The sequence below is a fragment of the Thunnus maccoyii genome, chromosome 20 (assembly GCF_910596095.1).
Source record: "Thunnus maccoyii chromosome 20, fThuMac1.1, whole genome shotgun sequence".
In the NCBI taxonomy this organism is placed as follows: Eukaryota; Metazoa; Chordata; class Actinopteri; order Scombriformes; family Scombridae; genus Thunnus; species Thunnus maccoyii.
The window spans coordinates 13,752,749-13,774,161 of NC_056552.1; the positions used below are offsets into that span (position 1 = coordinate 13,752,749).

The 21,413-nt window shown below is 40.6% G+C and overlaps 2 protein-coding genes across 7 annotated transcripts in view; one reads left to right on the forward strand and one right to left on the reverse strand.

Annotated features, from left to right (window-relative positions):
- Positions 1-11: 11 nt before the first annotated feature.
- vwa2 (von Willebrand factor A domain containing 2) lies at positions 12-16,637 on the forward strand. 5 transcript variants are annotated; one of them, XM_042397422.1, is made up of 15 exons: positions 12-245; positions 1,651-1,799; positions 3,877-3,941; positions 7,930-8,004; positions 8,937-9,070; positions 9,164-9,273; positions 11,458-11,655; positions 11,821-11,954; positions 12,236-12,365; positions 13,545-13,600; positions 13,692-13,799; positions 13,963-14,544; positions 14,764-15,315; positions 15,590-15,712; positions 15,953-16,637. In XM_042397422.1, exons 3-15 carry the CDS (start codon positions 3,887-3,889, stop codon positions 16,081-16,083), a joined length of 2,388 nt encoding a protein of 795 aa, XP_042253356.1. In that variant the 5' UTR covers positions 12-245; positions 1,651-1,799; positions 3,877-3,886; the 3' UTR covers positions 16,084-16,637. The 5 variants fall into 5 exon arrangements, with proteins under 5 accessions (XP_042253356.1, XP_042253353.1, XP_042253357.1 ...); XM_042397424.1 differs by lacking the exon at positions 1,651-1,799 and adding an exon at positions 820-854 and having other exon boundaries at positions 177-245; XM_042397420.1 differs by lacking the exon at positions 12-245 and adding an exon at positions 263-854.
- A 496-nt stretch (positions 16,638-17,133) lies between these two features.
- afap1l2 (actin filament associated protein 1-like 2) overlaps positions 17,134-21,413 on the reverse strand; it is a 41,136-nt gene continuing 36,856 nt past the window's right edge. For both annotated transcript variants that reach the window (XM_042397417.1, XM_042397418.1), the window contains 8 exons: positions 20,487-20,632; positions 20,281-20,392; positions 19,656-19,910; positions 19,188-19,446; positions 18,551-18,724; positions 18,280-18,467; positions 17,897-18,100; positions 17,134-17,743 (listed from right to left, as the gene is read on the reverse strand). In XM_042397417.1, coding sequence (XP_042253351.1) covers positions 17,717-17,743; positions 17,897-18,100; positions 18,280-18,467; positions 18,551-18,724; positions 19,188-19,446; positions 19,656-19,910; positions 20,281-20,392; positions 20,487-20,632 — 1,365 coding nt within the window. In that variant the 3' untranslated portion in view covers positions 17,134-17,716. The remainder of the gene's footprint in view (positions 17,744-17,896; positions 18,101-18,279; positions 18,468-18,550; positions 18,725-19,187; positions 19,447-19,655; positions 19,911-20,280; positions 20,393-20,486; positions 20,633-21,413) is intronic.

The window sequence follows — 21,413 nt, forward strand, 5'->3', positions numbered from 1 at the left end:
GCGCCTCCCTCTTTATAATTAGACGGTGCGGAATGAGGAGAGGACACATTAGACTCCTCCGGTGCAGGTACATCACAGGTGGGCTTGGTGAGGAGGTGGGGTCGCTGCTCTCCTGTCCGAAGCAGAAAGCCATGTAGATCAGACCAGTGCGGAAACTGAGAGGTCTGTGTGTGTGTGTGGAGACGCTGAGAGGACTGCTTTCTGAAAGACATACTTCAAGGATAGTGAATATTAAAAAGCTCGGGGTAAGTAGAAACATTTTGTCGCTCATTGAGGAAAAATGGGAGTGTGTTTATTTCGCTCGTCCGGAGGCTGAGTGCGGAACCTGCGGTCTGAAAGGTTGAGGATAACTACTATCGATTTTCCTCGTGAATCCAAAGCAGCTTTTATTAAAACAGGTGGAAGTGTTTCAGTACAGTTTTGGAGATGCGTAAAGTAACAACGCAGTAGCACACGTCAGAGCTGTAAACACAGATTTCATACATTTCTATATAGAAGGAAATTATGTGATAAAAGTCATCTGATGTGATGCACTACAAGAAATAGTCACATTCCCACCATATGTGAATATAATTGTAACCTCAAGCTGCTCGATAATACAAGTCTATGAGAAAGCGAGCAGGTAACCAGACCAACAGCCACCTGTGGGCTTAAAAACTAAAATGCATTTCTTGAATTCCTTGCGCCTACTTTGTACTTAAGTAGACTGACACGCTTCAATTTGTTTACGTTCTTGAGTAAACCTCGACTACTGTTACATGTCAGGGTCATAACCTCTGACCCCGTCTTAAGACCGCCTTGACCCATGACACATTTCAGAGTGACCAGATGTTGACAGACCAGCTTACTAGAAGGTAAGTTACAAGGAACACGAACAGCTTTAATTGATTTTTTTTTTTACTACTTGAATAATTGCAGATAGGAATCTTGTAAGCTATTAATTCACTTAGGGAACAGAGTGAAATCACATCAATTTCCCTTATTGCATTTAGTGGGTTACTTGATTGTTTCCTTGTTTGTGAAATTAAAAAGGGTAATTGCACAGAAGATTGAGCCTTTGCATGCTGTGTGTGGCTGCCAGCTTGATCTTGCACTGAATGCTTAAATGCAAGACACTTTGAATTATACATAGTTGTGGCTCTTAATGGGACACATGTCACATTGTGGGGAGGAAAAAAAAAGTTTCCACATTTGTTCTTCTGTTGTTTTAAACGTGGCCATTTCTGGTGACTCACTCTGAAATCATTTAAACTGTTAGGATGTTTCACACATCAACTACAGGTTAGGAGATCTCAGGATTTTGTATGAAGCCGGTCCAAAAACTAGCACTCCTTCCTAATTATAGACTACAGACTGGAGGCACTTTCCAACCTGCAAACCAATTCGAAACAGACGGCACGTCCATGGTTTAGGTCTTTACTGTCTTTAGGAATGTCCCAATTAGCTGTTTAGTTTAATCCCTATATGAGAACTCATTCCTCGAAGTATCAGGTTAACTGTTAAATTCAGGTCAGAAATGTGAAAGAAATGGTCTTATCCTACTCTGCCAATATTCTCATCTCTGATTTTGACTTTCAGTGACACATTTTGAGTCCTGACAGCAGCAAAGGCACATAGCAGCATCTTGATACAACTCTTTACAATCTGTAGAGATTTTTCCAATTTAGCTGGAACCAAATTTGCAGTGCAGACAGAGCAGAAAGGTGTTCACTGACAGGCACAGAGTGAGGAAGACAGAAAGATGAAGGGTGGAGGGATCCAGAAGAATGCTTGTGAAGAGGCTGCCAATTTTGAGACAGGTGTGTGCAGTGCACGTGTGTGTGTGTGTGTGTATGTGTGTGTTTTATATGTAGGCATGCATGACTGCTTCCTAATACAAGCGTGTGTGTGTGCGCAGTGCATACATTCAAAGCTGCGCCCCCCCTGGTAGTAATAAAATCTCTTGTCCTCGAGGCGTACCAGCGAGAGCACACATACATACAGCATCAATAGCCCCCCGGTGATGTTTATCAGCCCGGGGCTTCTCAGACAGCCACCGCATGTCAGCTCCTCAGATCTGTATCGCAGACACACAGACTCCTCTTAAAGAGAGGCTCCGACCTGCACACAATTCTATCTCTGTCTCAGAAACACACAGTTTTACCTATAGGAAGGGTTTCTCTAGCACGTCCGTCTCAGTTGCCCACCCCAACACACACACACACACACTTCAGCCACAGACAGGATATTATGACCAAGCTTATCAGCAGCCAGAGTTAATCAAAGCTTATCTGCAGCCCCTCAACTTCTAATGTGTACCCAACAATGAACATACAGAAGAAGGCAGGTGGGATTTTTAAACACATGAAGCTGTAGTGTACACTCAATTTACAGTTTATTAGGTACACCTACAGTCTGTAGTCCATTGCAAGTCAATATAATATGTTTAGTTTTTGTTGGCACTGACAGAATGTTTCATTTTGAGGCCATAGTTATCAGACTGTAAGGTGCCTCTAAATGTGTTTGTCCACCTTTATTCACATACAGGAGGAGGATGGATTATTTGAAATATCTCAGTACAATCCAGTACTACACCATAACTAACCGCAGCCAAACTAAATCTGAACATTATGAATTTAACAGAAGGAGGTTTTATTGCAGGGGTATTGAGTTCCATTAGATTGTAGAGTTGTATCCAATAAACTCATATCAAATTCATCCTTAAATATAAGATAGAAATCCAATCTTCCAGCAGATTTTTTTTGCATCTTCCCAAAATGTTCATGGGTCACAATCTCAAGCGCAGTGACTTTGAAAGGCAAGAAGGTCCTGATAGAGCATAATCAGTTGATTAATCAATTGACAAAAAACTAATGTGAATCTTTTTTCTTTTTTTTTTGATAATCAAGTAATTGTTTCCATGATTTTCCAAGTAGCTGACTGCTTGAAAGTCTGAATTTTGAAGAGGGAGGTTTTTGTTAGCGATCTATCTTTATAATCTGTTCTGTTCTGCCCTTTCAATGATAAGCTTTTACCTGGCAACCCGCTTCCCACACTGATGATCACACAATAAACATAAGAGGCAACACACAGCCCTCATTGAAAAACGTATGATCAGACACATCCCCGTTAACACTTTAAAACCACATGAAATCTTGATATTGCTTCAAGAACTGCAGTGAGAGCTGCTGTGATTGTTCTGACCCAGGCAAAATACAGAGTATGTTATAGCGGATGTTATCGGGCTGAGTTGCTGAGTTGGTTCCTTTTCGTATGCTGCCTCACAAACGCTGACCTGTTCAAACATGTAAACCACAGAGTTAACTCTTTATCACTTGCTTCGTTTTCTATAAATAGACCTCTTATGGTACTGTTAAAACTGAGACACACATGTGTTTCATAGCAGGTGTTTTTGTTAAACTTGCTTGCAAATTTCATATTAAAAAAGTCTGGGGAATAGTGTAGTTGAAATGCAGATAGAGCACAAGATGGGCAGGTTTATTAAAGCAGCATCATGGTGTTCCTCCATGATGTCTGTCAGTTATCAAGCGTCCCTTTATTCAGTTTTCTTTGAAAGGTCAGGACTCAACTTTTACAGTCAGCGGTGAAAACATAGTAAGGGTGCACTGAGGGTCCTCGAGGGAGGTCACATGACTTCCCTGGTAAAATAGTAAGGGTGGGCTGCAGCTGCACACGTCATGCTTGTCATTCTCAAGAGATAGAAATAACTTTAAAGATGTGACAGGTTATTTAGTGTTGAATACTCAACATGCTCATATTCTACTGTATTTCTCATCTCATTTAGCTTTTATACAATCTTTCCCACGTCTCCTCTGCTCTTTGGTGTATTTTCTTCCCTCTGCTTGCTCAGCGTGTGCCTTATGTTTATCATTCCAGGTGTCCCAACATGCACCCTGATATCATCCGCCTCTCCTTCCTCTTAACGCTGCTGCTTCTTCAAGGTCGGTTGATTGATTTTATTACTGTTTTGCATTCAGTTTCGGTTGAGGAGTGTCTCCTGTGCTTCTCTGGAATTTGGAGCCTTCAGATCAAAGAATGTTTTAAATACAGTTTTGGACTGTTTTACATCAACCTGCACCATTATAATTGTTTGGCTGCTCAAAGTCTCATACCGCAAATATACAAAATGAGCCGATATACAACCTTTACTCTCTTCACTCATCTTCTAAAGCTGCTAGATAGCATTTCCTGTTATGTGCTGACACCTTTTATACATCCATATTTAAACATTCAGCTTGTTTCCAGAATTACATAAAAGAACATTTCGACATTTTGGGGGACAGGCTTGTTTGCTTGTTTTTTTCAGAGTTCTTTCATGCGTGAGAGTGGTATTAATCTTCTCATGTAACTCTCAGCAAGAAAGCAAATCAGCGAATTTCCCAAAAACTGTATTAAAGTGTCCTGACAACATTCCTATGATATGAGAAAAAAGGAGAGGGACATTTAGAAAGTTGTATTAATTATACAGCTCACAACAGAAGATGGGGAGTGACTCTGCTATTTGGTGTAACATAAGGAAAATAATTCCACCCAATGTAGAGCCCACACAGACATATCCAATATCAAGAAAAAAACCCTTTTAAATGGCCTGTTTCAGGGTTAGAATTTGATTAAATAAGTGCAGATAAATTAAAATCAAGCATACAGTATATTGGTGGGGATAGATTTCGGAGGTTAGAGTAGATAAAGCCTCAGAGCGTGTTGGCGTTTTGGAGGCGTGGTGGATAACGTGTGATGCTGATGCTTCTCGGGTCATCCTGAGATTCTTTACAAGATATTTTATTGCTGAAACCTGTCAAGTCCCCAGCGCTGAAGAATTCCCATTATCTTCTCTTCAAAGTGATTTCCTGTCTCTTGTGCTTAAAATGCTGCTTGTTTCCAGGCAAGTCAAATTTTGCATCGCTTTTATTGCGTATCGTCAGTTGTTCTCTTGGACCTGAGTGTTGGTATTTGCCCTGCGGGGAGAGACGGGGAGTCGTGGGGCAATATAATCTTTGAGTTGTTTTCAAAAATGACAGCTTTAGCACCATCTGAAGTATTTATTACTGGCCATTTTAAGACTTTGAACTTGAGCAAACCAGACTGTTTCACCCCCTCCCCCCTCCCCTTTTCTCTTGTGCTGACAACACAGATAACATGTTACAGTCTCTGACCCGCTAGATATCCGTGTAATCCAACCTGTCAAATTAAATTTCACAGATTCTTGTTTTTATCACAGATTTCAAGGGGATATTTCTTCCATTTCCCAGACTGTGGTGGGATTAATGCCAATTAGACATCAACCCCTCGGCCTGAGGATTCTTGCTCATTATCTCGGTCTGGATTTCCCTGCTATGTTTTTCATTCACAGACATTAAAGATACACTAGTCATTTAGCCTGAGGCACTTGACTGAACAGACAGACTTTTTGTTCAGAGCAGTGAGGCCCCGCTGACCATGAGAAAGCTGCTCGCCAAGACCCTAAACTTTCACTGTCAGGAGGGCTTTGGGCCTGGAATGACGTTGGTATTAGAGGCAGATGAAAGGGTCGGGACTGTTAGGGAGGTGGGAGATGAGGTCTCTCGGCTGCAGGTGTTACTTTTCTTTAATGAATAGTGTTCTATCGGTTTTTGCACTTAAATATTTCCCAACTTCATATCATTTGCTCCTTTCCACTTATTAATTGATGATAGAAGAGTCCATAATGAAACTCTTTCATCAATATTTAAAGAGAAATGCGAAGTCATCGGCTCCATTTTCCCTGAAATAATCATCCCTTGCACTCTTTGTATCCTGTTTACAGTTCACAGAAACGGTTTCTTCTGTATATTGTCATTATATTTCTTACGATTGTTGTGTTGTTATTTTTTGTTAGTACATTGAGAGACACTAAACTAGAGTCTTGTATGTGTAAACATACTTGGCCAAGAAAGAGGATGTTGATTCATATAAAATGTCTTTTCATACAAAGTACATCAACATCAATGGTGTCCATCAAGAAGCCTGTCTGGACATTTTAGTGGTGAGGTAAATATGGGGAAGGAGCCCTCAGACTGGAAAAGCTGGTTGCCCAGAAACTATCCAGAGTAATTACCACTATTAATTATCAATTAACTCCACCAAAGAAGGTCTACATCAGCCTCAATGCCAGAAGAGCAGGACCACGTTTGGTTCTCTTTCCTTGCTGTTTTACATGACTATAGCTTGTTTTTTTGTGCTTTTTTAGCGTATTACCTCTCTGTGCACATGAATATGATAACATCTTTCAAAAGTTGTATTTTTTAAGTGAAATTTGGCATTCTGTTGCAGCTCCTTCACTCTTGCCGGCAGCAGTTGCCTCAACGGTTGGACATAAACTGTCAAGTACTGTTAACACTGGAGCTTTTTGGTGTTGTTCTTTTAAAAAGGAAGATAGAGGACTCCAGTCATGAAGGGGAGAAACTTCAGAGGTGATTCGAGCCAGCTGATCCCCCTCTTCTACTCACACTCATTTCAATCTTAGTAAAATTATGTTTTTTGTTCAGTAATCCCCCAAAAATTACTATTAAGAGTAGTATCTGTTTAGTAGGAGCTAATGTTTCTCATAATTTATCCTTAAATGTCAAAACTGTCATTTTCGTTCATTTTACCATGCCATATTTTTTTTCTCTGCAAGCCTCACTGCACATCATCAGTGATAGAAAGATGAGGACACAGTCAATGTTAGTCCCGCTGCTATTGAACTTTTGTACATGGAACTTTTCTTTGATGTTTCCTGTCCTGTTTCTTTGCGGTTTTGCTCGTTTGACACTTGAAGGAGTCAGCACAAGACAAATCACCTATTTCAGCAAATTAGCAGGTGCTAAATCAACATGAGGCGGACAGCCCGAAGCATTAGAGCAAAGTTGACGAGAACAAACTCACAATTTCTCTCTGTATTCTTATTAAAGACACAGACTGTGCCTTGCAGAGAGCGGAGACACTGGATACATGCCTCTGTGACCCGGTGGGGTTACCAGGGACAACGTGGCATGTTCACATGGTCTTTGAACAGGAAATCACATGTCCCTCCCCCCTTTCTGGACTGTACGTGTGCCTGAAAAGAGCGACGTCCTTTCAGTGAATGGAAATGAAAGAATGGTTTTTCTTCACTTGTCCATTCACATTAGCTTTGAATACTCAATTATCCATCACAGAAGGGGTCAAGTGGGAGTCAGTGAACTGCACTGGCTTCAGTGACAGCATCTCATCTCATTTTACTTTTCCAGTGATATGTTTGAATTACACTGAATAGAAAAGGTGTGTGTGTTTCTGAATGTATCTTTTGTGGAGCTGGAACAGTTAGTCAGTTGAACGGAAATGAATCTGCAGCTATTTTGATGATCAAATAATAATTTAAGTAATTTTTTTCAAACAGCATTGATTCTCTTGTTTCAGCTTCTCCATTGTGAGAATTTTCTGCTTTTATCTTTCGTATGTCATTGAAAAGTGAATATCTTTGGGGTTTTAGACTGTTGATTGAGCAATGGGAAGATGTCGCATTGGGCTCTAGGAACAGACATTTTGCACCATTTTCCACTATTTTTATATGCTAAATGATTAACTGTATAAATGTTCAAGAGATTAATTGATAATGAAAATAATTGTTTGTTGCAGTATATATCTTAGGTGACCTTAGACACACTGTACTGTAAATCACTAGCCATGCCACTGCTTAGTGTATAGTTATCTATGTGTTTATGGACAGGTAGATACAACTTGCTTTTGCATGATAGATGACGTTTCTTTCATTTAAATTTTTTAAAAAAAGCATGAACTGTGTAATTTGTGCATTTTTTTTTACATGCATTCATGATAATGGTTGGCCCAAGTGTTCCCCCAAATAACGGAAGTTGTTGCCATGCATGTGCATAACACTGTGTAAACATGTATGGACATTTGACTGACCTCCATGTTGTTTCTCCCTCCTAGTTCAGCAGGGCACCTCAGTGCAGGAGATCCAAACCAGCCATGAGAACATAATGAAGATCAACTCAGCAGGGGAAAGTGAGTACATGACGAAAAACCACATTTATCACGGCAAAAATGTTTACCAAATGGTAAGCTGGTCTAGTGCACCACAATGAATAACATACAGTTCAGTTAGAGATGCTTCTGGCAAGAAATGTACTATTTATTGCCAATTCTTATACAGTTTAAGTAGTTTAGTAGAAGTATCTGAGCAGCAATGAGGATTCTGGGTGAAATAATTCCTCTTTAATAAACACATACAAGAACAAATCACACAATCACAACTTCGGTACTCTGCTTGAACTAATGTTATGCTCCTTATTATACTGCAGCAAGGAGCTTCAAGACTTAGTGATATAGTACGCAGTATAGACAGGTTTGTACAAACATTTTAAAGTGCTGTGCACTTAAGTAATAGGAAAAAGTTAATAAATTGAAGGAGGACAGCACTTACTGTAGGAATTAGTCTTAAAAGTGGTGGGTGGTCTTATCAGCCTGGTGTCTGTGTCACAAAGGAAAGTGTTTGCGGGTGACTCTCATGAGCACACAGAATGAGTGACAGACAGACGGACCGCACACTCTCGCTGTCTCTAATGTCTGTTTTCATGATCAGCTGCACATTGTAAAAGGAGAGCAGATTATTTATGCCTCAGGCGAGTGCAAACATGTATAAGAGAGAGAGGTTTTGCTCAGTAATGGTTTTGCGAGTGTGCTGCTGGGGAGGAAAATGGAGCTTTGGCAAGCTAAGTTGTTTTTCTCTTATTATGTCAAGGTATTATTTTCATTCACAATGGCACATTTGATCTCTAACAAGGATAGTCCCCTAATGCCCATATTCAACAAGAGAATCTGAGCTCTTTGCCAAAATGCATCAGATTAGACGTTGAATGAGTTTGAACCTACTTCTTTCTCTAGACATCCTGTGTGTTTAGCTTTTTTATTCTGTGTGTGTGTGTTTCCATGGGAAGTGATGCAGTGCTCAGCAGCCATGGATATCCTCTTCCTCATGGATGGTTCTTACAGTGTGGGGAAGGGCAGTTTTGAGAGGTCCAAACACTACGCAATCAAACTCTGTCAAGCACTAGACATCGGACCTGAAAAGGTTTGGTTTGTCTTTGTTCTTTTCTCTCTCTCTCCTTCCCTCAGTCTGTCTCTCATGTCAATCAGTATTCACATAAACCCACCTTTGTTCCAGGTGCGAGTCGGCTTGATTCAGTTTGGCTCCACTCCTCGACTGGAGTTCGCTCTGGACTCATACACCACCAAACAAGAGCTGAAGAAGCACATGAAGAAGATTTCTTACAGGTGTGTGTCTCCTTTCATCTCACTCTCAGACAAACAATAGTTTAGTGGACCTGGTTTTACCACTTCTGAATGAATATGTCTGAAAGAATCATCATAATCATGAATGAAAAGAATGAAAGATCATATAAAAGCACAAATGCAGCTCATAAAGTCATATTAAAGCAAACATTTAGCTCTTAATTTTTTTATTACTAAAAAACAAGCTGGACTTGAACTGGGGTGTGTTTGTTTTTCAGAAATAAAGTTACTGTAGTGTAAGCATGACATGAAACCACAAATGATATCGCCTAAGTCATCTTTGATAATGAAATTGATTTCATTCGGAAAGAAGCAGCTTTGTTTTTTGTTTGCATAGAGAGATAAGCAGATGATTGTAAGGTCATCTGCCGATCTCTCCATGAAAACAAAAAGTCATCTGTTACAGAGATGTCTTCCAAGGAACTTTGTCGAAACAAAATCAATGGGAAAATTGTTCATTTTTATATGTGCTGGTTTATATAAACAGGGTTCAACACAGAAAAAACTCACAAAAAAATCTTATATACATAAATATGCAAATAATCTTAACCATAATCAATCTTTCAGTGTGGTAACTTAATGAATTAACTAGAAAAGTAATACAACTGACATATGTTTATGTACATGGCTGACAAGTTACATGATCTGAATCTGGACTTCAGTTAAAACTTACGCTGAAAGCAACACACACACATACTTTTGTCTTTCTACACACTTTTGACATAATGCATTCCCTAGCCCCTAACCCTAACCATTACAACTAAATCCCTAACCTAAACCTAACTCTACCCTTAACCTTAAAACCAACCCTCAAACAGCCCTTTAAAGGAGAGAGGACAGGCCAAAATGTCCTCACAATGCAGAAAAGTCCTCACTATGATGGTGTCAAACTTACATGAGTCCTCACAAAGGCAGAAAGACAAGCGCACACACACACATTCAGAGGTTAAGTAAAGTGCTCCCTGGGAAGGAAAACAAATTAATTTCAGATTAGAGGCACACCACAGGTGGTCACTGGATATTGGATAAGCCGAGGAAGAAGAAGATAATTTGGCTCTGTGTGTGTGTGTGTGTGTGTGTGTGTGTGTGTCTGTGTGTGTGGTTCACAGTTTGAAAGCAACCTTTTGACTTGCCCTCTGATGTGAAATGGCTACTCATGTTTTGAACTTATTAGCTGTCACAATGCCTCATGTGTTTATTCATGCATTACTGGTACTGCATTTTTGCATTCTTAACAATACTCTTTAGTACTCTACTTTGCAATTTGTAATTCTTTATATGACCAAACATATGAGCAAGTTATGTATGACAGATTTTTGCCCGAGAACTATTTTAATGTCAAGGATTTAGTGTGTGAGCTTTTTAAAAAGACGGATACACAGACAAACCCAGTATTGTTACAGCAATGCTAAGTCTTAAATGGGATAAAAATTGCAAACAACAGCTGCAAAAGCTTATCATCTAATAATAATAATGATCATTTCTTACTTAAGACGATATTTTATGCAGTATTGTTGTTAAAGCCTACTGCACTTTAAACAAGTAATCCCCAGTGTCTAAGATCCAGCTTGTCCAAGATGTGAGCATAAAGAAGACAATCTGATTTAAATCTACATTTGCACACTGTGAACTTATGCTTTGTTTTGTTGACACAAGGGAGCAAAGATCGTTAAATCATGCCTAAAGGCCTTTGTGCTTTTTACTGTGCTGTGTTGTAGTTTCAGCACTCCAAGCAGACATACTGTAGCATTGTTTTCACAGCTATAAAAAGGGTCTAAATGTGAAAGATGATATGATGGCGCCTAAACAAATCACGAGCTGCTCAGCTTTTGTTTCCGGCAGCTTTGTCTTCTAACAACTGTGAGACATGTGAATGTGTTTCTCAGTGGGAAGACTGACATTTATGCCTTTTTAAAAAAAGTATAATAGGCTTTAAATGTGTTTCATGAGCTCTGGGGTGATGAAAGTTAGCCAACACTCAGACAAGGAATTCAACCAAAGCTGAACTGTGGTTTACTTTGGCAGTAATATGCTGTAAATTATTGACTGTGCTGAACTGCACAAATTCTTTTTTATAATTGTAACTGTTTCATATTCAGTATTGTTTTAATAATAACTCACAAATCCTTTTAGTTCTCACCACTATTCCAAACTCTGAACTCGCAGGGGAGGCAGCACCCAGACAGGCCTGGCTCTGAAGTATGTGCTGAGGAAGGGTTTCCCAGGCAGCCGCAACTCCTCCACTGTGGCCCAGATCATCATCCTCTTATCAGATGGGAGGTCTCAGGGCAATGTGGTTCAGGCGGCAGCACAGCTCAAAGAGACAGGTGTTGTCTTGTTTGCTGTGGGCCTGCGCTTCCCCAGGTATGTTTGATGGGTGGAAAATAATAATCATTGCCAGGTATAATATATTACTTAATACATTCTTTTGTGCTGTGTTTACAGGAAAAGGAGACTGAGAGTAATCGGGGGGGGGGGATTTTTTAATAGATTATAGATTACTGTTTTCTTCCTGTATCTGGTCTATAGGTGGGAGGAGCTACATGCTCTGGCCAGTGAGCCGATGGAGAACCATGTTTTCTTTGCCGAGCATTTCTATGATGCTGTCAACGGCCTGTACACCACACTGACCACCTTCTCTGTCTGCAATGCCACACCTGCAGGTAGAATTGCATGTCATGACTTTTATAGTGCTACACAAGCTTATAAATCACTTGAGTCAATTTAGAAGCAATCAGCTGTAAACTTGAGAAATCTTACAACCTTTTGTGCGTGAGAATCTTTAACTCATCCTAACTTTTAAGCTTTAAGTCCTTCTTTTGTGTCGCTTGCTCTAACTCTTTCCCATTCTCTTCTCCCTCATATCATCATATCATATCCCTCTATATCCCCTCTCTTTCTAACACCTGTCCCTCCCGGATCCTCCTGTCCTGTTCCCGTCCAGGGTGTCAGGTGGAGTCGTTTCCCTGTGAGAGAAAGACTCTGGAGACAGTGAAAGAGCTGCAGGGGAATTTCATGTGTTGGAAAGGCTCAAAGGGGTATTCACCATACACATCTCTCTGTCCATACTACAGGCAAGTGCACATGGATGCAAAGCTATGAAACATTCTTGTTGTCTTTTTTCATCTGACGTCCCAAATACAGTCTTTTTAAGATAGGTAGATTTTGAATTCTCTAAATTGAGTTTCTGTAGCACTCCTTGAACTTTGATTTCTGCTTAAATGATAAAGTGTATAAATATCACATACTGTATAAAGTAAAGTATAAAAATGCCAGTTTTTCATTTATTAATTTTCCCTAACTTTATTTATTGAATTTCCAAATAGATAATACATAAAAAGAAGCATGTTGTTCTTAAATTCTGATTTTAAATAAAACAGGACAGAGAAAAGAGAAAAGAAAGAAAAACAAAATGCACATATAAAAGAAGGAATTTGGTCATCTATAAGAACTATGGTTAGTAGTTTAAATAAATTCATTTAAAATACAGAATATGGCTTGGGAATCAATCTAGGAAGAGAAGCAAGTTTATGATAAGGGAGACTGGACTGGAAATAAAATCTGTGCATTGGAACTGAATCTGTAACATTTTTCTCTCATTGCTCAATGAGCCGCAAGACTGTGGTGGGACAGGGAAACTCCCATGTGTTAATGTGCTGTGTCAGTGTGAGGGTGTTAATGAAAACAAGTTAGTGTGAACATGTCAGACCCCCCTGGGGGTAAATTAAAACGGCCTTCGACAAAACTGATTTCACAGTAGACTAAATTGCAACTTTACCGCAGTGAAATAGCTGAAAGGCAGTAGAGTATTTCTTATTTGTCAACACACGAAACTTGCAACTTCTCACAAAAGCTGACATTGAAATTACGCGTATTAGGAACATCACAAAAAAGCAGTAATGCTGTTTAAAATTTGTCTATATGATCATTTATAATGTCCATGTAAATAAAGAATCACATTCATGGCAGTTGAACAGATTGTAATCTAAGATGTAAACTGCCTTAAATGTAAGTCATTTATCATATTTTGAGGTTTAATAACTGGCAAGACTCATTGTTTGTACTTACATTATAGATGATGAAGATGGAAGATGGAAATTTAATTTACATTAGGAGAGACATTCATACTGTAATCTTCATTTGCGTGCGTATTAAAAAAATGAAGGTTTATCTCTGTAAAGCATGTTCTATGATTGCCCTTCAAACTGACAAAACAAGTGAGTTTTCAGTCTGTCCAAATGTGTGTGTTGCAGATATAGCAAGTCTTACAAGAGACACCAGACAGTCTGCCATCGGACCATCTGTCCAGGTAACATTGTTGTTCTTTCTCTTTGATTCTTTCTGTATTTGTGTATATGCCTGTGCAGATACATACTTCCTACATTTCTCTCCCTCTGTAGATCCGTGTGACTCTGAGCCCTGTCTGAATGGTGGAACATGTGTATCAGAGGGTCCGGAGGGCTACCACTGTGTGTGTCCGCCTGGCTATGGAGGAGACCCACACTGTGGTCTGTATACTTTCTGTATACTCACTGAGATATTAGACACTCCTCACTCCTCCTAACCCCAACCCTAATCCCCAAACCCAAACCTAACCCATGTTGAGATTATGTCTTATCCTAACATTTTAATGCAGAGAACAAACTAACTCAACCCTCCATCCCTTCTCAGCTCCTGCGTTATCACTGGACTGTGCAGTGGACTTGCTCTTCCTGCTGGAGGGCTCAGCTACTCTGACCTTGGAAGGCTTCCTCCGCCTCAAGTCCTTCTTAAAACGCTTTCTGCAAACGGTGATTGGGTCTGACACGCCCAGCAAAGTCGGCCTGGCGGTGTTTGGGGGAGAGACTCGGGTCGAGGCTCAGGTCGGCAAGTTCAAAGGGGACCTGAGGGGTCTGCTCAAGGCTGTGGAGGCGCTTCAACCAATCGGCAGTGAGACCCTGACAGGCCAGGCGCTTCGCTACGTCACACGCCACGGCTTTGTGAGTGCACCGGTGTTTGCTGACGTCACGGACGATCTGCCCCGCGTGGTGGTGCTGCTCACTGCCACACCTTCTGCGGATGAAGTGGTCGAACCTTCTAAATATGCACGGGACAGAGAGATCTTCCTCATAGGGGTGGGACCAGACTACTTAAAGGGACAACTGAATAACATCACAGGAAACCCCCAAAGGACTCTTACCTACACATCACCTGATAGGTTCAGTGCCAAAATCCCTGAACTCAAGGCCAAGATTTGCAGTGTAGATACCCAAGGTAGTATCTTACTTAACATTCAGTGCATACGCAAAATATTCTGCGCAGGATGTGGTATATTTTTCCTGTTTATAAGTTAATACTGAATGTAAACTTAATAGCAGATTTAGCAGAAAAACAATGTTTCTAGCTTCTACATCATGTTTTGTGTGTTTCAACTAATGCTTATTGTCTGTATTAAAAAAACAAACATAATTCTTTGTCTTTGTTGTTTTCCAGGTTGCCTGGGCCAAGCAGCAGACCTGGTGTTTGCCCTGGATGCCTCAGGTGGCGTTGGCAGCGACAACTTTGCCACCCTGCGTGACTTCGTGCGCAGCCTCACCGTCCAGTTTGATATCAACCGTGACGTGGCCCAAGTGGCACTCGTGGCCTACAGCCGGAGAGCCACCACCGTCTTCAACCTGGACACCCACGAGACGGGTTCTGCTGTCCTCAAGGCAGTCGCCGACGCCAACTACATGGGTGGAGTAGCTTCGACAGGCGCAGCCTTACTCCACATCCACTCCAACGTCCTCACGGTAGCCGGAGGTGCACGGCCCGGAGTCAACAAGGCCGTGGTGGTGGTGACGGATGGCTCAGGCGGGGACGATGCTGCTGTGCCAGCTCAAAAGATAAGAGACAATGGAGTGTCACTGTTTGTGATTGGTATCGGGGATATACAGAGAGAGAGACTGCTGCAGATCGCTGGTTCAGAGGAGCACATGATCTCGGTGCCATCTTACGAGGATCTCAAGTACTTTGAGGATGTGCTGGTGCAGATGGTGTGTGCAGGTGAGAGTGCAGGGAAGTACTTATCTGATCTTAAAAAGCCTTTCTAGGAAGCTTATGATTGATATGGATAGAAATAAGCAGCTAAGGAAAAAATAAAATCTTCATTTTTTATGATTTCTGTTTTTTTTGTATTTCCAGACAAAGACTTCTAGCAGCCGTTTATAAATTAGAAAACATATAAATAGATTCCCATGTACATGGCATGTACAAAATATGAATTTATGAGCTTTACATTTAGGTAATTAGCTGTTTTATGTCATTTTCTTTCTATCAGAGGTGAAAAAGCAGGTAAACCTGTGCAAGCCCAACCCTTGTATGAATGATGGGATCTGCATCCTATCAGGAGGGAGCTACCGCTGTCAGTGCCGAGGTTTTGAAGGACCACACTGTGAAACAAGTCAGTGGAACTAATGAGTTTTCTTTCCTCATAGCTTCATTTCTTCATTTGCCTTCCTTTTTTAAAAAATAATGTCCCTATCCTTTCTCCTTCCTCAAAAACCTACACTGACCTACTGGACTCAGTCTTAAAACTGCAGTTGTCATTGTCAGTCACAGTGGCCAAAAAAAAGAAATCATTACAGCAACAAACATTGTTTGCATATGCTGAGTCATGATGTATTCTGTGGTTTGTTTGTAGGAAGCAGCAGACCTTCATCCAGAGGAGATCTTCCAAGACCCGCTGGTCTCAGGAGGAGGAGCAGGCAGAAGAAGAGTCACCAGGAGCTTCTGCATCACTACAAACTGCACCGCAGGAGACATGTAGCCTGATGTACCACACACACATACTGCACATACACACAGACACAAATCTCCTATGGACACTTCAGAGCCAAGGACGTTTGCGGGTACACACTAGAGTAAAGGGAAAACCAATGTTACTGTTTCAATATTTAAACTTGCAATCGAACTTCAACAAGTGCCTTCAAACTGTATGTATTCCTACTGCTGTGTCCATTTGTGTCTTTACTTGTTGTATTGACCAGCCATCACTGTCAACATGGTTCTCTTGTCTATGCAAAGATGTAAACTTTTAAATGATACGATAATGTATATCTGTGTCATGACTGTATGTTATTTTGTCAATGTATAATCACAACCTTCTTCTCTCCTTCCAACCAAGACTAAAGCGACAATGTTGTGCCAAAAAATGTCATATACCAAGTGTTATATTTTCACATTTTGATTTAATAAGAAAGGTCATGCACATTTTTAGCTTTGTTATAATGGGTGTATGAATAGATCCACTGAATTGAGAGACAATTTATGCTTGTTTGTCCTCTGTAATGAACAAAAATATTTGATAAATATACTGTATATATTGATTTTTTTTATGATTAGTTAGATAAGTGCTATATAACAATTTGAACTTTTTACTTTTTGTGCTTTTTTTCTACCCCATACCTCACTAATATCACATTTTGGAAGAGATAAGTACTTATGGGGATATTTGTCAATAAGGCTTCTAGTGAAAAGTGGCTATATATTATGTTTGTTTGTTTTTCATAAAGCCAATTTTTCACTAAAGCTTTACTGACAAATTGTTTATCATCGGATTATCCACAAATTTACCACACATGTACAACAGATAATAAGCTCTAAAAATGCAAATGGTAGATTTGTAACGGCCACTCAGTTCAGTAGGTAAAAGAAAACATTTTTAAAAAACACCTTAAACTAGTGATTGACTGTATTTACTCTAATTACCCTTAATGCTGTCTTCAGTGTCCTTTGCAAGTTTGATTGGGTTCAAACTGCAAAGATCAGAAAAGCTAAATGAACATTAGGTTAAAGGCAAAAAGAGACAATTGTCAAGCCAGAGTTGTCAGTACATTTTTATTTGAATAAAAAGTGCATTTTTAGCTAGCAATACAAGCCAAAAGGCTGAATAATGGTGTAAATATATTTACATCTTGGCTACCAGCATATATGAACCAAGCTACAATCTAGAGTGTACAAAGTGGCCAATTAAGTAGAGGGGCGTCTTTCTTTCTTCAGTGGTATCAAACTTTAGGTTGTTTGCAGTGTTGAAACATCCTATTTGTGCATCATTATCAAGAATAGTTATTAGACTGGCCAAAATGCTACTGCGTCAATTTCCTTCCTTTAGCAAATGGAGAAAAATAGCTTGAAAAGTCATTGGAACTTTTAAAGATTTATAAAGATTATCCAGTGGTATTGGAGAAGACGGCTTGTGCCTCTCTCTGATGAGCTCTATATAGTCTTGGCAAGGAGGTGCAGAGGATGAAAGATCCGGGGAAGGGAGGATATTTATTTAATTGTCTGGGCTGTTAAACCGGCACTTCCTTGCTAAAGCAGGACAAGTTGTAGACAGCCGACCAGACCGAGAGAAATGGGTTGACCTTCAAGGTCACAGGAGGTCAGAGGACATTCATATTTTCTCTTAGGTGGTGGATTTCTTTTCCCACTCCTGCAAATACAAAAAAAGAGGTAAGTTAGGGTACTTTAGGATACAACTTCCTGAAATATACATGTACCAGAATTCTTGATCCATGTTTTTAGACTTCAGAAAAAAATTGTTCCACTGAAACCTTGTATAACAAATATAAATCTATAGTCTCACTTTAGCTTTCTGCAGGACTTTGCCTTTCGTGGCCATGATGGAGGCAGGTCTGTTCTTTAGCGCGGAGGCAGAGTTGACAGGAGAGGCTGTGTCTGCACTGACATTGCTGCTGGAGGGTTGGGATGATGATGATGATGATGATGATGATGGCGGTGGTGGTGATGATAATGAAGTCTGAGGAGTAGGCAGGGTCGCTGTTTTAGGCTGAGGGTAAAATGAAAGAGAGGTATTGTAGTTAAGGAATGAAACAAACAGCACGTCAGATCTGGCTTGGATGTCAAATATTTCATTTAAATCTGTTAATTCCTGCGTTCATCTTTACGACTAAGCCCGTGTGCATCAACTTCAAGCACCTTCGTGGCTGATTGAGCCAGCACACTAACCATGGGTGAGTCCTGGAGGCTGCTGTCCAGTGTGGTTCCCAGTGTGAAAGGCCCTGACTCCACCTTCTTCAGACTCTCCTTCACTTCTACCAACTGGAGCTCCACTTCTACCCTGCGACGCTCTGCTTCCCGACACGCCTCCTCCCTCTGCTTCAGCCGGGCTTCTAGTGAGGCCTGCTGCTTGGGATCTGAGGGAAACAGACAGCTGTCAGTCATACAGATCGCTGTCAACTTCATAATCGCATCGTGGCCACAGGAAGTGCAGGTCTACCTTGGCAGGCGCTGAGCTCCTCTTTGGTCTCCCTCCTCTCCTTTTTCAGGTTTGCCAGACTGCTCCTCACCTCCTCCCTTTCCTTCTCCAGACGGTCGCGATCGTCAGTGTAGCGGCGCATGTCGGCCTCTGTGCGGTTTTTGCCCAGTTTCCCCTCAACTGCGCCGGTACACCCTGGGAATTAAAGATTGAATTATTGAAACATTTTACACAAACCTACACAAATTGCTGAGTGCAAAGAGAAACAAAAACAGATGCACCACTTAAGGAGGAGCAAATATTTCTATTCAAATACAAATCTACATTCCACTATAAATCTGTGCTCTCAGAGGGTGCAGCCTTTCACTAGAGGGAGCCATGTTATTGTAAGATTACAGAGAAAAGCGGTTAATCTGACTCAATGCATAGGACAACAGCAATGACTACATTACCCACTAAAACTTCATTCTTTTGAGACCATTTTCTGATATTTCTGCTTCATCTTGAAAATGTACTTTCAATCTATCTTCAAAAAATAATGTGTGTTTGTAACATTGTAAGTATATTGTAGTTTTAAACACTAATATACAGTATTTTCCTGTATTCCTCTCATGTAACACAGTACCCAGAAAACCTGCTGTATGTATTTTGTCCTCACCGATGGTAAATGCCTTGGGTCGCGGGGGTTGAGGACTGTGAGGGAGTCCAGCAGCAGTCTGAACCATCGGGCTTTTGGGGTTGAAGGTCCTCTTAGGGGTCTCCTGGCTTTGGGATGAGGGTTTGGGTGCTTGAGTTTGGGGCTGTGGCGGAGTAGGAGTCAGGGGGCGCTCTTGTTCTGCTTTGCTGATAGCAGATGTTGAACTGGTGCCATTTAAAACAGGTGTTGGCTCTGGCTCAGAGGGGTTTGCTGAAGTGACCTGGAGTAAACACACAAAATACAGAGTATAAGTTTGAATGCAAGTACATAGTATTATTAGAGGCAATTATTCACTTGCTTTTTCACACAAAGATTAGGGATTAAATTTAGTATAATGTTAATCTGATTTAGTATACTGGATATGTTAAGAAGTGATCTTTTATACACCAAATATGACAAATAGACTTTAATATATCCCTATTTACCTACCTCTTTAACTTGACATGAGGGGTCCTTCTGTTCCTCTAAGGTAACCGGGGAATGTCTAGAAGTTTCTTTGGCAGGGATAACTTTTCCTCCACCAGATGTATGGAGGAAGGAGCGCACAGGGACAAGGTCCAAGTAAACTCTGCTGTCAATGTCCTCCTCTGTAACCACTGGCTCCTTGGTGCCCTGTGTACATATTTCATTATGTTGTTGAAGGTTGTTGTCCTCACTTTCTGGCAGGCCGCTCTCTTCAGCATCCTGTATGACATGGGAATAGGAAGAGAGAACTGAAAGTGAAACTCGATTACAAAACAATAGGACTGAGAGGCTGCAAGTTGGCTTTCCAAAAACATCACAGAAGTTGTTTTCCCTCCATTGTCCTCTGAGTTTAAAGGTATGCTATATTAATCAGCAAGAATGTCTTGTGTTGTGTTTGACTAAAATAGAAACCTACACTCACACTAATTAATTCAACAAAGAAAAGTAGAAAGCCACATTTCCCCAACAGATTCTTGGAGGTCAGTGTGATAAACATATTAGAAGATCAAGTGCATAAGGTTTTTCAGTTTCTTTTTCGATAAAAGGTACACCTCGATAACTTGATATTGCATTTTAATCCTGAACATACCTCTGGATCAGCTATAGATGCCACATCATCATACAGTTCATCAGAGTTGAGAGGGATGGAAGGTGGGGTATCTATGTAGGTGTTTGGCTCTGAATACCCCCTCTGCATCAAGCTGGAGAGAGACACAAACACACAGTGTTTCACTTAATACCTGTATGAACCTCCACAACAATGTCCCTTGAAGATGGCAGAATTGAGGGTCTTACTATAAGGAAGTCTTGGCTGCATTGACGATACTGGAGATCCTCTCAGCGTTGACATAATCGTACGTCAGCTCTTCGGGGTCGGTTTTACTCCCCGTTTGTGACAGCAAGAGGCCCAGCCAGTGGCCCATGTCTGCTGACGTCTTGGCCTGGGAGTGGATGGGAGACGGGAGGAAAGGAAAGAGTCAAACAAAGTGCATTCAGTGCATACCATGCACTTGCAACATCACAAGCTTAAATCCAGCTCATGGCCATCCGTCACTTTGTATTAACAAAATGATTGCTACAGTATCATTTCCCAGCAGTATTTCAATATACAAAACCTTTAAAGATGTGAACTGTCTACCCCCCAGCTGAGCAGTGCCACTCAACTTAGATGTGTTACAAGAAGCAGTGAGACACAGCAATGATTTGATTTAGTGATCTGCATGTCTATTAAAGCTATTTATGTTAAATTTTGCTGTTTTGTGACCATTAAGAATGTGTTTTCAGTGTTGTCAGTTACAATAAGGCCTCTTGTGCAACAAGCAATACTGTAAATCAGCAATGCCACACGAGTTGTTGTAACATTTTGAGACACATGTGATGGGACAGTTTAACAGGAGATACAACATGTTCACACCCTGTTATTGGAGATGCAAAAAGCTCATCTACTAGAGCTATATAGAGTTTTTTTGTGAACTTTGGTAAAAGAAATATTAAATGTGAAGGTGAAATTTAAAAAAAAAAAAGAAACACAAGAAAAGAAACAAACCATAAACATTAGACTAAAGACTAAACATTAAATTCCATTGGCTATGGCCAAATATGCACTGCGGCAGGGTGGTACTGGAAGCCTTAAGAAAAAAAGGGCGTTGCATTAGTGCCTCAAAATCCCAGTACATCCCCACCCATCACACACACACACACACACTCATATGCACACTAAAT

Excerpts from the sequence above, each read along its gene's own strand:
- vwa2 (XM_042397424.1), top strand. The coding sequence starts at position 829 with ATGTTGACAGACCAGCTTACTAGAAG. Across the intron at positions 8,005-8,936 it reads GATCAACTCAGCAGGGGAAA|TGATGCAGTGCTCAGCAGCC; the intron begins GTGAGTACATGA and ends TTCCATGGGAAG. Across the intron at positions 9,274-11,457 it reads ATGAAGAAGATTTCTTACAG|GGGAGGCAGCACCCAGACAG; the intron begins GTGTGTGTCTCC and ends CTGAACTCGCAG.